Here is a 19,636-nt window from a genome sequence, read left to right on the forward strand (position 1 = left end):
CGCCCGCGCTTGAACCACACTTGTGCACCAATTTCTCGCGGCACCGAGCAAAAATTTTCTGCCACCACGGAAATATCTATCTCCTCGCCTCCTCCCTCCCATAAAAAGCCACGCTTCCACTGTTCCTCCTTGCTTTCCAAGTTCAAACCTTCACTGCTGCTTACTGGCGGCTCGGCCTCTTCGTCGACGACCCTTCTTCTTCCAGCGTCACCTCCTCGCCGGCGACCCTTCTTCTTGCAGCGCCGCCTCCTCACCGGTGTCCCTTCTTCTTGCTGCGCGGCCTTGTCGCCGCCGACCCTTCTTCTTGCTGCATGGCCTCGTCGATATGGTTAGGTAATCCACACCTCACTCACACCATCATCCTCCTTCCCCGTCCCACATGCCCCGACCGATGGCGCGAAACCTTCCACTGAAATCATTGGCCCCGTCCTCCAATTAAGCGCCGCCCACAGCCATTTTGCATGCAATATAACATGGAGCTCGGTAGCATCTGGCAGCAGAGAAGAAAATCGCGGCCGCACGCGTGCACGAGGTCGCTATGGCTGACATGCGTGCCGCCCGCCAGATCTTGGAGGAGCACCTCATCTTCGAGGCCACCGTCGACACTGCCACGCGATTGTCTACTTTAAAATACAGTTCGTGTTGTTTTCTCGAGGCCACCGCCAGTGCCTTTTAGTGATTTGTCCTCTGTAATATTAATATGCAATCTGATGTTCAGTTAAAAGTTTGGTCCTCTGAAATGTAATGTTCACTTAACAGTTTGGTCCAACAATTGCTACATTTTGTAGTACTGTTCTCAAGCATTCTTTGTTTTGTTAACTGTCTTATCTTTTAGTACATGTTTCTATTCTGCAATGCCGTGCTCAGTTAAATGTTTTGGTTCATTTGGTCTGCTGTCCATTTAACTGTTTGGTTCAATTCTGCAATTTGATTTTCATTTGTTGTGGATACAATTTTGTATTGTTATGCATGTGAGAAATAAATCGAATTTGGTTGTACTCAATACATATTCTACTGATAGTATGGCAACCCTCAGTTAACCTGATCAAGATCTTCCTTATGTGTGTTGCAGGGAAATAATGAGAGACACTGCAGTTTACCATCGAGATTTTCTCATGCATGGTCCTTTCGCTAATAGCACATAATTGTGCAGTTGCAGGAATCATTCTAATATTTAGGTTTCTTACAATTTGGTTGTGCACATGTAGGTCCTGCTGTCAGAGACTTAGACCCACTGTTCGACCCATTTTGCATATGGGGAAATGAGATGTCCATGAATATCAGTCAAGTCAAGAAACTCAAAAGATTGTTCGAATGAAGAAACTTGCGAGGAATAATAGCAAGATCTTTGTTTGCACAATGAAGAAAACATCAGTCAACTATAGGATGGTACTAACTCTTTTACCTTGTTTTTACCCCTTGCGCCATTTCAAAATTTATAACAACGATTTATGCATATCATTATTTTCAGTACTTTTCAAAGCAGTTCACCGATGATTACCTCTCAAACCACCTGCATGGTCAAGAGGCGAGGAAGGTATTCATTCAACACCCACGGTACAATATTGAAGTCTTCCTGAAGAGGACGAAGGTTGGGCAGGCAATTATCCATAGCCACTGGCCTAAAGTTGCAAGGACATTCAACATCCCTGAAGGCTCAATATTTTCCTTCTGCTTCTGCAGTTTCCCAGATGAGATTCATCTGTCTATTTACCGTGTATGATACTACTTTCCAAAGGTTTTCGATGTTGCATGTGAAACTTGGTGTTGTTGTGTAATGGCATAACTGAGTGCTAAAGCTATCTGATGTAATTCAATTATGAAAATCCTGGTTGACATTATACGGATATGAAATATCTGGTGTGTTTTATCATAAATGTCAATTTGATTACTACATGGATATTCAATAATAGGCTAATTACCTACTTATTGGGGTTTTCTATTGCAGACGGTTACTCAGACAACACCGTGGGCGATGAACTCAAACAACCCACACAATTTCTACAAAGTATGCGTGTCCGATGAACTAACAATCACACACGACTTTCAGTAGAGAGTTTTTTGCGTTAGGCCACCTTGCACAAACGTTTCCACACAGAAAAATTATGTGTGATATACATACGAACGGAAAATTTTCTGGGATTCACCGTGTGGGATGTACATACGAACGGAAACGATTGGGTTTCGATGCCTCGCCCGATCGCACACGAGCTCATTTTGCCCCCGCCTGTGTGGCCGGAGGGCCTATCCCCGACGGTTTCTGGGTTGTGTGGGAAGGACCCCCTATCACATACACTCACTAGGCGACAGTTTAAAACTCCGTCACGGAAAGGGGGTAAAAATCGTTTTATAGCACGTCTCTACACCAGTGCCAATTAGCACCTCTTGGGTGGGATAGTGTTTTTGGGTGGGTTAGATGGAACTAGCTCAAACTAGCCCTCATGTTTGGATATACTTTACGACTATTTGAGCCCATACTAGCCCAAACTAACTCTAACCCATGGATACAGCAACAGTTAATCAGCCGATAATTTGTAATAATACAATAAACTCCCTGCGTCCCATAATATAAGATGTTAATTCATCTAATATGTGACCGAGGGAGAGGGGATGTTGTACTACATCATTGTACAATTATTGTTTAGCTTCTAATATTAACTTGGTGCTTTTAGGTACATGTGTCATTGGTAAAGATTCGCGCTTCGATCCTTTCTGCGTATGGGACAATGAGATATTGATGAACCAGCATCAAGTGACGAAGCTGATAAAGATTGTTAGTAAAATGAGTCAAAATATGGCAATTAAACTATTTGTTTACACTTTATCCAAGACAATAGCGAACTGCAGGATGGTAAGTAAGATCCATGTAGCCTTCTTTTTACTACCCATAATGAGTTGTGTTAGATGATAATGTCTGAATCTTTTTTTCCTTTGAAGTGGTTCCCGAAGCAGTTTACTCAAGGTTACTTCTCAAACTACATGATTGGTGGGCATGCAAAGGTTAAAGTATTTCTACCAAAATACGATGATTATCTAGATGTGTTCATGAAGACAGTGAAGGATGGGAGGTCGGCCATCACAAGGGGTTGGACTAGAGTCGTGTGTGCCTTCTACATGGAGGAAGGCACAATATGGGCATTCCGCTTCATCTTGTTCAGCAACCAGAATATATTTCGCCTCTTTCTTTACCATCTTTAATAGTACAAGTATACAATTGTGGTTCATCATTCTTTATTTGGTGCTTATGTAATTCTTGAACATATGTACCTGTGAATTGAATAATGCATTGGTTGTTTGAACCTGATGGATACGAATAAAGTTATAGCATACTTTCAAATTCAAATATGGTACAATTTGAAATAGCAACAATTAAATTACGGTGAAATTATGCTCCACAGGTCATTACGGCGCACAGGGTCGATAAAACACAAGCGTTTGTGATATAAACCATAATCCGACACGGTTCACAGAGAGGAAACGTGTGCGAACATGCACACAGTTGCCGTTTGCAAACCGTGTGTGATGTCAGACAATATCACAAATGGTGCAGGCAAACTAAACGTTTCTGATAGTTGCCTTATCATACACAATTTGCAACCATAAACAGTTTATGATGTGTTACGCATCGTAAATGTTGCACCACAGAATAGCGTGTGCGATAATTATCATGTATGACGATGTATGATGGTCCAACATTTCGTAATCCTATACGACAGTCATACATCGATTAGCTAATCTTCTTAATTAGTTATCGCACACAGTTCAGGAGAAGTGAATGTGTGTGATTGTCTGCTTATCATACACGTTCTATAATCGTGAACCGTGTGTGATGGGCTGCGCATCGTGAACGTAGCACCACAGAATACCGACTGCGATGGCAATGCGAGCACAAACGAGTAGGGACAACTGTATGCATCAAGGCAGGGTCGTGTGGGAAGGACCCCCCCCCCCCCCTATCACAGTCACTCACTTGGCGACGGTTCCAAACGCCGTCACGGAAAAGTGTTAAAAACCGTTTGTATAGCACCTCGTTGTTCCAGTGTATGTTGGCGGAGTCACCCTCACGAACTCTCTAGTTCTGCTTCTTTGGGATCCACATCAACTTGATGAGAATCCTTGGAGTTGTAGTCGTACTTGATGAAGTAGAAGTTGATGTAGTCTTGGGAACCCACTTGACCATGGTCTTAGGAGCTTCGTCAAATGAATCAATCTCTTCTTGAAGTTTGTCCTTGCCTTTTAGCTTGTGGTCTTGTAGTGGAAGATCATCTTGAACTTGTGTTCCCTTGAAAGAAGTGAGGTCATACTTCTCTTGTTGAGAAACAAACTTCATCTTGAGGATCCTAGTCCTGCACTGTGGATCGTTATATCATGGTGATGTAAACTTGGTTGTGACGTGAATGTTGCTTTTGAGTTTGGTTGGAGTCTGGGGTTGATTGCTTGTCTAAGATCATATGGTTTTTTTGTAGAATGAAGTGCATTGTAGGTCCTGAACTATTTAAGCAATGTTACGTAGGTCCTCAAACTATGAAAATCGGCATTCAGGTCCTCGAAGTGTAGTAAGTGTGGCACTCAGGTCCAAAATCTGTCCGACCCCTCCTGGCCGGCTAGCTGGCGCCGTTAACCCATGACACATCGGGGCAGGGGCCTGCAAGGTAACAGTTGGTGATGGAAATATGCAAAGAAATTCAAATTCATGAACTTTTAAAAAATGTTCGTGCCGTTCGCGAATATGGAAGGAATGTTTGTGAACTTTCACATACTTTAACGACTTTAAAAAATGTTCATGAATATGGAAAGAATGTTCATGATTTTAAAAAAATGTTTGCGTCATTCGCTAATATGGAAAAAATGTTCACGAACATTCAAATACTTTCACGACTTTAAACAAATGTTCGACAATATGGAAAAAATGTTCACGACTTCAAAAAAATATTCACGCCGTTTGCAAATATGGAAAAATGTTCGCGAACATTTTTTCCATATGCGCGAATGACGCGAACATTTTTTTAAAGTCATGAACATTTTTTTTCATATTCACGAACATTTGTTTAGAGTCATTAAAGTGTATGAATGTCCGCGAACATTTTCTTCCATATTCGCGAACGACGCAAATATTTTCTTTTCATCACAAACAACGCTAACATTTTTTAAAAGTTTATGAATTTGAATTTATTTGCATATTTCCTTCACCGGTTTGTTACCTTGCGGGCCCTGGTCCGACGTGTCATGGATCAACGGCGCCAGTTGGCCGGTCGGGGGGGGGGGGGGGGGGGGGGGGGGGTCGGTCAGACAAAGTTTGGACCTGGGTGACACACTTACTGCACTTTGAGGATTTGGATGCTGAGTTTCATAGTTTGAGAACCTACATGACACCCGTGAAGTAGTTCAGGGACCTACAATGCACTTCACTCTTTTGTTATATGAAGTCGAAGAGGAATGTCTCTCTTTTACTGAAAAAAATATCAGGAGGTCCGGATCATGGGAGACTTGCCGCACGGGTCAAGCCATGTTCGGCTTCGAAACCAATAAGAGATACTACCACTATATATAATCATCATCCGTACCCACAAACTCATAGAGAAATTATCTTCATCCGTACGTCACATGATCTTCACTATTTATATAGTTCCCTCAACCGTTTTTGCTGCCGCCGGATGATCGCCACACCATATTAGTAAGAGGGTGGAGTAATCAGGTATTGTGGCCGGTTTGACGGGTGGGAATGGAACCATGCAGGCAGGGTCGGTATCGAAAGCGGGGAACCGAGTGGAAGAATCTCGGGGGACAGTGAACTGCTGCTGGTGCTGGGCACTGAAAGAAGTGTGAAGGGAAGAGCCCCCACTAGAGATAAAATTTGAAAACCTCCCACAGGCCAGCACTGTGGCAGCAGCAGCTCAGCGACGGCACTAGTAGTCCAAAACAACACGCACAAACACACACGCAGCAGTGCAGCACGGCTCGCCCTCTCCTCTCTCTTCCCCCCGCCTGCATTATGTCGATGTCTCAGGGGGTGAAATGATGAAACGACTCTGTAGAGGGGGTAGTAAATGGCGGGCATGGAAGCAGATGCGGACGCCCGCGTGGGTTTCAGCGCCACCATGGCCTGGTCTAGCTCCCCTTGTCTGTCTCGGGCCGGCTGGCTAGATCATCATCATCAAGTAGCCTCTGGTGGCTGGTCTCTGCACCATCTCGTAGCACTGAAAGCTATGCAGAAAGTCACATTACTGCTCCTGCCTGCATGAATGCACCAGCTCCAGAGGAAGAGAGAGAGAGAGAGAGAGAGAGAGAGAGAGAGAGAGAGAGAGAGAGAGAGAGAGAGAGAGAGAGAAGGGGGGGGGGAGACACCCTGACCAAGAGGTGAACGGTACAATTCAGGCAGCAGGCTACCCAGCTAGCTAGCTACCTAAACCTACGTACATGTCTGCGGAAGCGGAAGCGGAAGCGAGTCGTGTTGCCTGTGGCTTGTGTAGATGCATGCCAATGCAGCAGAAGCTAAGCTATAAAGCTAAGAAAGGCTATATGGCGCGAAGCCATGGATGGAGGGGAGGCATGCAGATGCAGCGCAGCCGGATCGAAGAAATTTCGGCGCGCGCGTGCGACAGCGTGCGTGCATGGAGGCTAGCGCGCGCGCGCGTGCGTACGTACGTAGCCGCGAATGCTGCATGTGGAGCGGCATACCGCGAATGTACGCACGCGCCCTGTGCATGCACAGTGGCGCTCCGGCGTGGATACGTTACATTGATTTAGGCGCATGCTATGCACGTCGTGTGAAGCTCAGACACTGTCGCACTGAGCTGATACTTGATCGGCGCTCGTCCATCTCCATGCAGCAGAGGTAGTAAGAAAATGGAGTGCGTGAACTGGGAGCGGCAATATACTAACAATGGGCTGGCTAAACAGCTTCATTTTCAGCAATGAAATATATAATGGGCATGGGCTTTAGCTCCCGTGCGGTGCGGGTTTCATCCTGGCGTCAGGTCAGGTCAGGTCACCACCGATGATGGATGGACGGGTGAATGGATCGGTAGTTGTACCGCATCAGATACCGCAATGAATTCGGGGCTCGTGCAGCGGCAGCGCATTGGTTTCAGGGCAGGGGCCTTTGGATGGCTTGTCTCTACTCTATGTCGCCTGTACGCAAGTCCTCGGCTTTTGGACGTGCGTGCCAGGATCAAAGCCAGCCATTGATGGGTGGCCACTGCATGTCACAAATTCTGAATGTGTCTGCCTGCTCTCTCTCTCTCTCTCTCTCTCTCTCTCTCTCTCTCTCTCTCTCTCTCTCTCTCTCTCTGTGGTACGAGTACTACTGTGCTGTACTGCACCGCACTGCACTGCTGCAATCAAAGCCAGGGACGGGCCAAGTGCGTGCATCTCGACCGCCCGTTCCATGCCACTAGCCGTTCGTGATCCCAGCGTTGCGCTCGGTGGCCGCGGACTGTGATGCCCCCGCCGCGGCTCCTCAGCACAGCAAGGGCCTCCCCGGCGGCGGAGTAGAGGGCGCAGCTGTCCACTTTTTTCGAGCTGTGCTGCTGGCTCCATGGCGTGGGAGGAAGAGGAAACCCTAGACGACGACTCTGACCAAGAGGTGAAGCACGGCGAACCCCTGATAACCAGGGAGCTGGTGGCGGCGACGAGGCCTGGTGAAGGGCTGCCTGTGCGTTCGTACTCCATGTTGTTTGTTGGGCATGATGAAAGGACTGCTAATACAGATAAGCGCTGCGCTCTCGCAAACAGAAACTTGAATGTTCTTAAGTTCTGGATCCATTTGGACCGTACGTGCGTGCGTGAGGTCCCTGGGGTACACACAGTACTACTATGTCAATTTACTGGCGACCATTTACTTCTCCTGTCGGTCCTTTCGGTTTTGTCTGTGACTCTGTATTCTGGTCAACAGCAGCAAAATCATGAACGCGCATGTGTGATGGGGCTGGAGTTGCACGGAGCTTCAGTGGGGCTACGGTGATTAGTGGCACGGGCTCCATCATCGATCCGAGGTTACCGGGTACGGTACGTTGCATTCCGGAGCTCGCGTGTTGCACACTGCTTTGTGCCTTTGTGGAGATGGTACTCTGACCTGTCAAAGACTGAATGTTTTGCATTGGTACACAGCCGGTCAATAACGAGCCTGTTCCTCTGTGGTGACTTCTTGATTTTTAACTTTTGCTGAATACGTTCTTTTAGAGGAATTCGGATGAGTCCAGTGGTGTGACTTGTGAGTGTCAGAGTGGTGGCGAGTTGTAAGTTGCTGGTTTTCTTATAAAAGGGAAAACATACCCTGAAATCTTAACAATGGTTAGTTATATGACTTGGAGTAAAAAACATGAAGTCGCCTGCAGACCTGGGTGGACGCATTCATTTGACTTGCTTCCTTTGTTGTGCACATCACCAGGGGCCCTGTATTAGCTCTTTTTTTTAGGGAAGCTTTTCTTTTTCTCTCTTTATACAGCCTAACTTCCATGAAATTCTCCACACACGAAACAGACTACCCTGAAAAGCAATAAAAAAATATACAGTAAGGACCTACTGTTGTCCTAAAAAAAAATTAATACACCCTTGCAAAAAGAAAAACATCCCAGTCTCAAAGGTACTCCTAGAAGTAGAATGTGCATGCGTGCGTTCTGAGTGTATGTGCATGTATGTGAGCTCCTACATCTATGATGTACTATATCTATATCTATACGAGTAGGGCGTTTTGGAGCTCGGTCTCCATGGAGACCGGATTTTTTGAAAAAATCAAAATTCGCACTTTTCAATTTCAAAAAAATCTGAAAAAAAATCATACAAGTAAACAAGGATGTTATGTGTATGTATGTAAAATTTGAGGATGAAATACCCTAAAATGCGATCTGTGCAAAAAAGACAAATTCATGGACTTTGAGGATGAATAATGCATCTACTAAAAAGCCTCAGATTTGTTTTTTTTTTGTGTAGCACTCATTTTAAGGTGTTTCGTCCTGAAAATTTACACACATATGCTTTATGTCTCTAAGTATGTGTGTAATTTTTTTCAAAAAAATTTGAAACGTGAAAGTTTGAATTTTTATCAGGTCAAACTCGGGCTCCATGAAGCCCGAGCTCTAAAGAGCATTTTCGTATCTATACCTACTAATAAAGTACGGAGTGTTTCTGCCCACGCGCCGTCATACGTTTTATAAAAAGCCCACTGGTGTTTTTTTAAAATAATCTGCGGTCCGGTGTTAAGTCCTTCTTCTTTCTTTCTATCTTTTGGGCTTCGGCTCAACTTCTGTAGCCACTGTCGCGTGCACCAGGGCGTTAGTTAGTATTCCGCGTTCAGCTGCAGTAGGCCCAGTTCACACTGTTTTCAGCCCGTTTAGGGTCCCGGTCTTTATTATTTACAGAGAATATTCTAAAATGATCTTGCTATAATTTTACAACCGTAAATCGAATTAAAATAATTTATATATGCAATTTGACCAGAAAAAGCTTATTTTCCAACCGTGCTATTAGTCATTCTTGTTAACTAATATAGAATTCTTTTTAAGGCATAGACTTTTTTAACCTAATTAATTGCTATGGAATATTAAATGTTTTATACCTTATTTAAATTGACTACATATGTTAAATAAAGTATGTTATAAGGCCCTACAATGCAGCTTTTATCTACAGATTAAGGAGTAGCGAGTGTGTGTGTGTGTGTGTGTGTGTGTGTGTGTGTGTGTTTGACACATTTAAATTGGCTAGATATGTTGAATAAAATATGTTAGGAGGGCCTGCATTGCAACTTTTTTTTCTGCAGACTAAGGAGTAGCGAAAAATATTTGTGCTTTGTGGGATTGGAACTCACAACCCCAAAGGTCCCAATCAGCTGATCTAACATGTGCTTGTGCTAAAAATAGGTTTATTATTTAATTAAAAAATCCCACATTGACTCTTTGCAAGAAATACATCAATTTATATACATTTGTAAATCGTGTGGAAATCGAAAAGCCACTTCAAGAACCATGGAACAGAGGGAGCAAAGGAATTAAATGGATTTGGGCTAGCATGGCTGATTGTCTCTAAATAAATAAAATTGTTGGATTTACATGGATGGCTGCGTCAATATAAATTAAGCGGGTTTGTGAGTAAGACTAGATTTCAGGGTTGTTGCTATGAGGGGGAGACCTTATAATTAATGAATTAATCCTTTTGAAGTCCACCAATCTTTTTTTTTAGTGGTCAAGCAACTTAAACTAGCTAGGAATAAGTTTAGGGATACAAATGATGTCTGGTAAAAGTAAAACAGAAAGCCAAACATGGCGGCCAAAAGCTAAAGTATTTGATGCTTTAGATAATTTATGAGCTTCCAGATTCAACTCCCGCTTCTCATGGATGAAATCCACCAATGCAAAATCAAGCATTCTTCCCCTGATGTCTTTGATAGTTGCTGCTGAAGGTCCTTTATAATCACAACTCAGATGTGTGATTGTTGCCATGCAATCAGTAGCGACCACAACTCTCTGGCAACCCAAATCTGCTGCTAAAGATAACGCCTCCAACCCTGCTAAAGCTTCAAGTACTTCCGGGTCTACCATCTCTTGAAAAGATATTGCAGAAGCACCCAAATAAGCACCCGATTCATTCCGGCATATAACTGCCACAGCCCCCCGGTCGCCTTTTCTACCGACGGCAGCATCCACATGCACTTTAACTCTCCCAGCTGATGGGGCAATCCACTTGGGATTGTGAGAAGCCGCACTTAGTCTCTGCCTTGGGGTTTCAGTATTTAAAATCTGCAAGTCAAGCAAGTACCTTTGGATAAACGTGAACGTAGTCAATGGAGACTGAAATTGATCCTCATGAACAGCCTTTTGAAGTCCACCAATCTTGCGTTAGTAATTCAGTTTAAGACTTTCGTGAGATAACCACAACAAAGACGGGAGTAGATTTCAACCTTGACGTGTGTATCCCTGCTGCCGTCAGGTGGCACCGTCCGGATGTTGTCGTGCCGCATTGATATACGTTTTGATGGACATATCAATCACTTCTCCCGTTGCAACGCAGGGGCATATGTGGTAGGTTTTTTAATATGAAACCTTGTAGTAAAAAAAACTCTGCATCCACAATCGAATGTCAAATTGGACCAAATTCCAGATACAAATCGACCCGCTACGGCCTCCCGAGACTGTGAAAACGGGCCGCCGTGGCACTATCATGGGCCACAAGCTGAGCAAGTTCTAGGAAAAGCGGGCCGCCGTGGCACTACGGGCCTCCCAACGCTTTGGTTCGTTTCCAGCACACGGCCCAGTAACAGCAGGGCGGCCGGACCACCCCCACCGCCGTCTCTCTACGCCCACGCGACGCCGGAGAACCTCGCAGCGCCGAACCGGAAAAGGACCGCGCGAGCGCCGCCTGGCTCAGTGGCGTTCATCGCCGGGAGGCGAGAGCGCGTGCCGCGCGCAGCGGCGGAGGCTTTTCTCATCCCCCACCGCAGCTCCTGAAACCCCAACCCTCTCTTCCGCCCAAGCTCCACGCGTCGAGAAATTCGGGGAGGATGTCTGGATTGGCCGCGAGCGCGCTGCCCCTCGCCGCAGGTCCCAACCGCTCGCCGCGCCTACTGACGCCATGTCCGTGCTTATCTCCTTTTCCTAGCCAGATCCTCACTTTCCGCCCGCGGTTTCCTTCGTTTCCAGGCCCGTCTCCGCTTCCGTGGTGCAGACCCACTCGACCCAGCGGCCTAACGAGGCCTCCACTACTCAAGGTCGTAATTTCAATGGCGCCAGAATCATATTCCCTTGTTCTATTCTTCTTCTTCTGGTTACTATGCTAGTGCTATATATACATGGTTTGCGCTTACAGGTTGCGGAGCTGCAACCATGTCTTCTTGGCCGATTCGCTTCGGCCAGACGGCCGAAATGTGCTGCGGCGTCGGGCAATGGGCGTCAGGGACTTCGCGCCAGCCAGTACCGGTTTGATGATGATGAGCCGCTGTGGCTTGCGGTGGTTAGAGAATTCGCTGTGTAAGTACAGATCTTGCTGACTTGCTCCCCCCTGTTTGTGCTGTTCGACGATGAGATGAACTAGAATTGCCCTCTGTTATCAGGAGTGTGAGGAACTTGGTGGTTTTCTTGGCTGAGCAGCCAGGGCAATTGAAGCACCTCGAATGGCCGGGCTTCCGCAATACGGTATGGCACTTGCATTTGTAGTTTATTTCTTAGGTCGGTGTTATTCAGGTTCTGTTTTCATATATTCTTAACAGTGCAATCTATATTACCTTGTGGCCCTATCAGCTTACCGGTTAAGGAATGTGAACCTGTGAGGATATGTTGAGTTTGCTATATGTTTCAGGATGTGTTCTAAATTCTAACACATGATTTAGAGTGATGCAGTAGGTTGGTTTTAAGATTGCAGTGTGCATAGTTCATCCTCGACGAGTTTGCGTAGATAAACTCTGAACCTTATAGGTTGAACCAACAGGAGTTAAAAGGTACTCCCTCCGTTCCAAAATAGATGACCCAACTTTATACTAAAGTTAGTACTATAAAGTTGGGTCATCTATTTTGGAACGGAGGGGGTATTTATGTTCAATAAAGTAGTACTAAATTATGCCCTTATCATGATTCCTTTCATTTTGTCCAATGTTCGTTCTCTATGAATCTTCTAGACTTCTAGTATCATATGCATACATCCTAAATGCTAGAGTAGCTCCTTGCTGTTTAGTATTTTAGTTGTTGGTCAGTTTGTTAGCACACCATATTATTTGATGTCTTGCTGCTTTTAGTCCGTTAAGATTTTTAAGTTGCTACATCATTGATGGCATCGCTACTTTGGAAACCGTTCTATGTTTAATTAAATCATTGTCATTGGCAGTTGAGGACGGCAGCACTTACTCTCATACTCGTTGCGGTGTTCATTGTTGCCTTGTCTTCCGTTGATGCTGCCCTTTCATACATTTTGTCCTGGCTACTTCGGAAATCTGCGTAGTTTACTGGTATGCTACTTGTCCCTTTTATTTTTACAACTTCCTAGTCCATTGTGCATTTAGCCTCAGAATGCAGATGCATTGTTCCTCATATAAAGGATGTAATTATTTTTGGGATATGTCAGAATGCTATTATCAACTAACAACATGCTCCTCCCTCGAGTCCCTTCGTGCTATTAAATTGTGAGAGTAATAGCAAATGTGAATGCCCGATGCTGTATTAATTTGTAAGGACCATATCGATCAATGAACTGGGCGATACCATCTGTCATGCTGTCAAGTTGGCTGACAAGTTATTCTTTGATCAGCATGTATATGTTTATTATATAACTCTGATTTAGCAGAGCGAGATAGAAACAGCACTACGGCAGCAATTCAATCTCTTGTTGTTGCTTGTATACCATGCAGACCTGGCAAATTATGAAGGAGCAGATGATGCTATACAGACCGGCGGTGGGAAGGTGGTTAATGTCCCAGTATACCATGTTATCCTGAGTGTTGAGAGAATCGAAAGGAATGCTCTGCAACTGACATTTGTTTGTCGCGAATGTATAATGTATTTATGCAATTGCTTGCTATGGTAGTTAAATGCTAATTATTTCTATTTGGTTGAGAAAGGAAAGAAGACAGAGTTATTCATTTGCCCCTAATTCTGTAATTCAAACTCTTATCTAGACCACCAGTGTGAATCCCAACTTGTTACGTTAAGAACTGTTCTCTATTTCTTGTAATTGTGTCGGTCCATATTCTGAGATCTGAAGAAATTTGCATTTCTTAGATGCTGAAATGTAACTGAGATATGTACTGAGGCAATCACGGCCTTTTCGTTCTCATGCATCTGCCAATTTGTATTAGAAGAACTGATTGCACCCTGATCCATTTTTTTTTCAGAAAAATCTCCCTGATTCGTCATACGTTTAAAGTGCGCAGAGCACCGATATAAAATGTTTGGCTGCAGGCAAGCATCTGTCTGGCAGTTATCGGTGTCATGGTTCTGAATTTGGACTTTCTGTCTAATGGATATGAAACTACATAACCATTTCCTCTATACAGTTCCATAGTGAATGCAGATCCTTGGAGAAATGAGGAGACGAAGATGGAGGAGATCGAGTTTTGCCAGTGACGAAGCGCTCAGGTCCTCACCAGAGCGAGCAGCTGGCATTCATCTTCCTCCAGGTTATCTCTCATCACATATTTTGTTGCATCATATCAACTGGGGTTGCCCTGAAATCTGAATCACAGGCTGCACCATGCGGTTCATGTTTATAATAGCGATAAAAATGCACTGCTCGATTGACACAACTCATGGGATGGGACCACACATGACAAAGAATCTGATGCACTGTGATGATTATTCCTAGTTCTCATCTAATCAATTTGCTTCTGTCATGTTGTCCGAAAGAGCATATCTTTAATGTCTGTATTCACAAGCACCATTCAGTTATAATGTTATATACATCCAAGCAGAATTGAGAAGCACAGGATGGTCGGAGGGAGAAGTACAGATGCATTTTATGGCATGGACTCTGCCTTTTCTAAAATAAGGGTACTGAAATTCACATGCATATTGCACAAGAGAAAGAACTAGAAACTACTGCAGAAGTATGATATGTTACATCCGTACAAATATTTCAAACTATTTCTGCAAGGTTGCAACACACAAGCCAGTCACATAAATTATGACATTTGATATGGTACAAGTGATTACCCCTAAACCACTCACTACATATTTCACCTAATTGTCTAAAAGAGCCATCAGCTCGAAACATCAATTTCAAACCCGAAATCAAGTCAACCAACCCAGTGCTTACTAGTCAACAATACTAGCTATAGCTAAATACATGGCATCAGTAATGTACACACAAATGCAAAAACTTCATAGCACACTGGTCCATTTACAATGCTAAGTACTTGGCAATTGACCCAATAGATTGACCTGCCAAAATAATTAACATAACACATTGTTTAACCATCATCGGTAACAAATATGCTTGAAGATTGTTGTTAGAAAAAATGCATGAAGAGATTGAGATAGTACCAGGAAATTATCCGATAGAAGGGGATTCTGGTTCAGAACCACTAATTGATGTAAATGTCGATAGTGAATCATCGCCGAAGTTCAGTTGTGATACGGATAGCCGCCTTGAATCACCAAAGTATCTATTATAGCGACTAGTATATGATCTGGGTGTCGAAAGCTCAGGGGTGGAACTGCCTAGGGATGATCGGCGAGGTGTTGGGGTCATTAGTCCATTACTGCTTCCATTTGAACGGTACCCATTTGTCTTTCTGGTTAAGCTGCTCGCTCTCTTTGGGCTTGGTTTGGAGCCAAAAATCGCTTCTTTCTCTGCAAGCAGGATGCTCTCCAATTTCTTCTGATCCTGCAAATAAAAAAAGTGATGTTCAGACCAGAATATGCCATATTATTTTTCAGCCAATAATGGTGATTTGATAAACAATCACTAACCCGGTATCGCCGTTTTTCCTCCTCCTTTTCTTTTCTGTTAAGTCTGTACTCTTCTAGAACAGATACTAGTCGTCCCTGTCAAATCATATATACGAGTCAATTAATTAAAGAAACAAACGATAAATGCTTACCCTACTGATCAGATTGTGGACATACCCCATCATATAAGAATGGCTTATTTCTTGCATTTTCCCAAGCGAAGGTACGGTTTATCAGGTTGTCCATCATAGCTGAGAAAGATATCGGTCATTCGTTGAACTAAACTGAAATACACGATAGTCTCCAGCATCAAAACCTACCTGGAATTTTAGTGACCAAAATTCGTGCCTTTTCCGCCCTTCTAAGGTTTACATGAGCACCCCTTCCAGAACTATACCTCTTCGAGTCCTGCAAAAGAGCTTTGGTGTCATTTTTCATGATTTAGGGAACCTCAGAATTATCTAGAAAAGGCATGCGGGGGCAGGTTAGTCCGTGCAACAAGTGCACATGCTATGCTCAGAATTTGAGCATTGTAATTCCAAAGCAAATGGGCTTGAAACTACCTGGTTATATTCTTCAAGCCAAGCCTCTTCATCGCAGGCAGCAATCCATTTATTTATCCTGTCCATAATATCTTTTCGACTTAGTGACTCTTCTTTTGCTTTCAATATTTGTGACTCGATATTCGCCAGGAGCTCAGAAGGGTCAATAGTACCTGAATGGAACAGGGGCAAGAGAGTCACAATTGTAAGAAAACAACCACTGGTCAAGATAGTACTTGAGCAAGATGCATAATGTACAACCAGAATCAATCAGGGCGTTAGTTTGCTCAGGGGCTGTGCTGAGATCAGGTTGTATGTGTGCATTCTTGCATATATCTTCTAATTCGGCCCTTCTCTTTGTGACAATTTCTTTCAATCTGTTGGTTTTAAGTTCTGTCAACCTCTCAACCTCAGCTTCCATCTGCATAAGAAATCAACACCGAAATTGTAAAAAATGATTAAGATAAGCAACAAACAGCGTACTGAAGAAAAAACAAAGGCGAACTGGTAAAACCTTCTCGATTGTTTCCTGGGAAAGAACACCAGCGGATGTGATTCCCTCTTCTGGTGATATGAGAATGCTGATTACTTTGCTGAATTGTCTCTTCTCCTCTTCAGAAGAGTCCATTAACTTCCAGAGGTGACATAATGACTCCATTGTCTCTCTCATCTATAGGCAATCGATTGCTTGAGAATGTATTATTACACAGAACTCATATAACAAAACACCGAGAAGAAAGGAACCTTGAGAGTACCTTATCGATTCTAGATTTTCTCTCTGCTTTAAGATTTGATATTGTGCTAGCAAGGCCTTCCAGTGTGCCATTGCTGATGTTTCTGGACTGCTCAACACCATTCTGATGTAGACTGGGATGAATTCCGTTTACGGTCTTTGCGAAATCAATTCCAAGGACTCCACATAAAGAATGCACTTCATTTACATATTTCAGAACTTTGTGAAGTCTATCAGACTGAAAATATTGCAAACAAGAAAACATTGCCAGTCAACACTCAATCCTAAAGTAACTTAAATTAGATGACCTGCGGCCCTAGACAGTTGATACACATTACATGGATCATCTTATCACTTTATAGAAACTATATACCGCAAAATCTAGGAAGGCATTTTTTTTCTGAGTTGAACCATTGCTGAATACTCACGCATTCCTTAGCAGCTGCCAGTTCTATTTATTCACAAGTACTGCAAGAAACAAAATATTCTGAAAGGCAACTGAAGGTTTCAGATTAGCTAGCTTATTCATGACGGTTTACCTTATCTTTCTGAAGAGCACTAAGTTGCGCTTGGTAGCTATTAAGCTTCCTTGTCGATAAATCATGTTCATCATCAGCTGGACTGTTTACATGATCACCCTTATCACTACGCTCACTTAACTCGGAGCGTATCTTCTCAATCTGTGATCGAATATCGTAGTACTGCTTGATCCTTTCTTCTTTCTTGCATTTCAGGTCGTCGAGTACAGGGACGACAGTGGCGAGTTGTTCCTTGAGCGACAGGTAGCCCTTGTCTTTCTGCGCAAGTGCCAAGAAATTAACAAAAACATCCTAGTAAAAATATTAAATTAAGGTGGTGCTGCCTAGAGATTTACTATAAGCCAGTAGCTACTTTTGACAAAAAAGCAAACAGGCATCAACAAGTCCTATTTAGTAGCAATCCACAACTTGAATCATGCATGTTACCAACAACAGCCAGATTCCATCATCTCAAGGGAACCAAGCAACCACTCTGGAAGCCAACAGACAACCAACCCAATTAGTGCGTCATCATCATGATGATTAGTATGCATACCTTGAGATACAGCTTGTGCTCCCCTAGAGTAGCCATTAGCAATGCAACCTCAGCTTCCTTGGTGGCCACAGATTGGTGCAGCTGGACCCTGGTCCGATTGGCATCGTCCACCTTCCTGCGGTACACCTCCAAGCACTCCCTCTCTATCTCTGACAAGACCTTGCTCTTCTCACCCTCGCTTTCCCCTACCTCTGCCCAGATTTGCTGAGTGCCAGAAACAACAGGGCATGCATGAGTAATGGTGCTTCAACCTTATGCATGGCCAAATAAATGCAAGGCCAAGGCAATAGAATCAAGAATGCATTTTGATCATTACTATTGCCTGATTCATGCACTCCCCTGGGCATCTTAATAAGTGTTGAAGATATTTTATTTGCAGTAAAAGCCATAACGAAATGATGGCATTACAGGTGAAAAACAGAGTGTTAGTTGAGAGGAAAAAAAAGAGATAAATTTGTCCCACCTCAACTGCCTGGCGCACTAAGCCGAATAGAATCAAGGAAAAGCTTTTTTGAGGTGGTGAAGAACCAGAAAGGTGACAAAAGAGAGAAGCTTCCGCCATAAAGCCACACTGCCCTGAGGCATGCAGTTCACCTGCCGCGCAGCTCACCACCAAGAAAAAAGAAGACAACAACTACTTACTACACAAGGAATACTCGCTCACGCTGTTACGCAATACTCGAATAAAAAGTTGTGACTTTTCCGCAGCCCGTGTAACCCCAATAACACTCAACCCTCGTTCCATGTCAAAATGAAATACAATAACACCCGATTCTCTAGTCTCTCAAATCACAGAGGACACTCAAACACAGTACAGTTGCAACAATGATTTTTCACCTATTACTAGAGGAGATGAAAGCTGAAGTTTTCTTCTGAAGTGAAGCATACGAATTGGGTTAACACAGGCGCAGACAGCGAGAACAAATTCACCGAGAGAAGATAGCAAAGAAAGAAGGCGGCAAAACGCTACGAAGCATAATTTGTTTTCAGAGAACGGAGCTCTACTTCACTCAATACTGCTAGCAGTGGCACGAATCGAAGGTGAGCAGCGAGTACCTGGAGCTCTCTGAGCAAAGCGCCACAGCCGGTGCCCTCCATGCCCACCATGGAATGGAACCAAGCAGAGGACACCGCCAAAGGAGCGGCTCAAAGAGGAGACAAGGAGGCGAGGAAAGGCTGGTAGCAAAGTCTCAGGCTCTTATCCACCCCTAGGCCGGCCGTCCGTCCAGCACTCCAGCTGCGCCGCCCTGAGCAGCTAGCTAGGCCATTAGCCAAAGCGGCGCCTGAGCTTTTTGTTTAGCCTCGTCCTCCTCTCCCCTCCTTGGGATTAGGAAAAGAAGAGGAGAAAAAGCACAGGCACCAAATGCCAGAAGCCCTTTGGGATCAATGGAAGCTAAGCTCTTTTCCTGGCGAGCTTAGAAGCTAGACTGTGTCTGCCTCCCCTTCTGCTGATCGAAGCGATGGAAGGGAAAGGAGAGCGGAGGAGAAGGGCGAGGGTGCATGAGAATTTGGGACCTTTTTAGGCTGGTTGGGTTTTTGCCAGTTGCTTATAGGGAGGGTGGTTTGTTTGTTTGTTTGGGACTTTGGGGAGGTTGGGAGTGAGCAGAGGCCAGCGGAGAGGGGAGAGGCAATGGAGGGTGGCCTTTGTCTTTCCTTTTATTTAATGGCGTCGCAATGGTGTGCGGCTGCGCACGGAAGATTCCCTCGGAATTTTGTTCAAGCTGAAATGAATTGAGTCTAGCTGGTGCCAAATACTTTCATACAGAGAACCAACAAAAGGTTTTTTTTTTTGAAACCCAACAAAAGGTTGTTACTGCACCGTACCCCGCCAAATTATCACAGGCAATCGCCATATAGTACCTCCTCTGTAAACTAATATAAGATCGTTTAGATCATTAAAGGAGTACTAGTATATTAGA

General features: G+C 44.1%; 2 protein-coding genes across 3 annotated transcripts; one reads left to right on the top strand and one right to left on the bottom strand.

Annotated features, from left to right (window-relative positions):
• Positions 1–11,239: 11,239 nt before the first annotated feature.
• LOC125530924 (uncharacterized) lies at positions 11,240–13,648 on the top strand. Of its 2 annotated transcripts, XM_048695337.2 has the most exons (6): positions 11,242–11,534; positions 11,634–11,701; positions 11,800–11,960; positions 12,044–12,125; positions 12,811–12,931; positions 13,331–13,648. In XM_048695337.2, exons 1-5 carry the CDS (start codon positions 11,495–11,497, stop codon positions 12,922–12,924), a joined length of 465 nt encoding a protein of 154 aa, XP_048551294.1. In that variant the 5' UTR covers positions 11,242–11,494; the 3' UTR covers positions 12,925–12,931; positions 13,331–13,648. The 2 variants fall into 2 exon arrangements, with proteins under 2 accessions (XP_087382468.1, XP_048551294.1); XM_087526342.1 differs by having other exon boundaries at positions 11,240–11,701.
• Positions 13,649–14,487: 839 nt separating this feature from the next.
• On the bottom strand, positions 14,488–19,352 carry LOC125530922 (65-kDa microtubule-associated protein 6). The gene is made up of 12 exons (XM_048695336.2): positions 18,774–19,352; positions 17,718–17,921; positions 17,183–17,440; positions 16,666–16,881; positions 16,425–16,580; positions 16,172–16,331; positions 15,932–16,083; positions 15,689–15,776; positions 15,546–15,619; positions 15,390–15,464; positions 14,961–15,303; positions 14,488–14,858 (listed from the first exon to the last, which is right to left on the bottom strand). The coding sequence occupies exons 1-11, from the start codon at positions 18,822–18,824 to the stop codon at positions 14,968–14,970; spliced, it is 1,770 nt and encodes a 589-aa protein (XP_048551293.1). The 5' UTR covers positions 18,825–19,352; the 3' UTR covers positions 14,488–14,858; positions 14,961–14,967.
• Positions 19,353–19,636: the final 284 nt, after the last annotated feature.

Source organism: Triticum urartu, chromosome 5A, assembly GCF_056163025.1.
Source record: "Triticum urartu cultivar PI428250 chromosome 5A, HENAU_Tu73, whole genome shotgun sequence".
NCBI classification, from domain to species: Eukaryota; Viridiplantae; Streptophyta; class Magnoliopsida; order Poales; family Poaceae; genus Triticum; species Triticum urartu.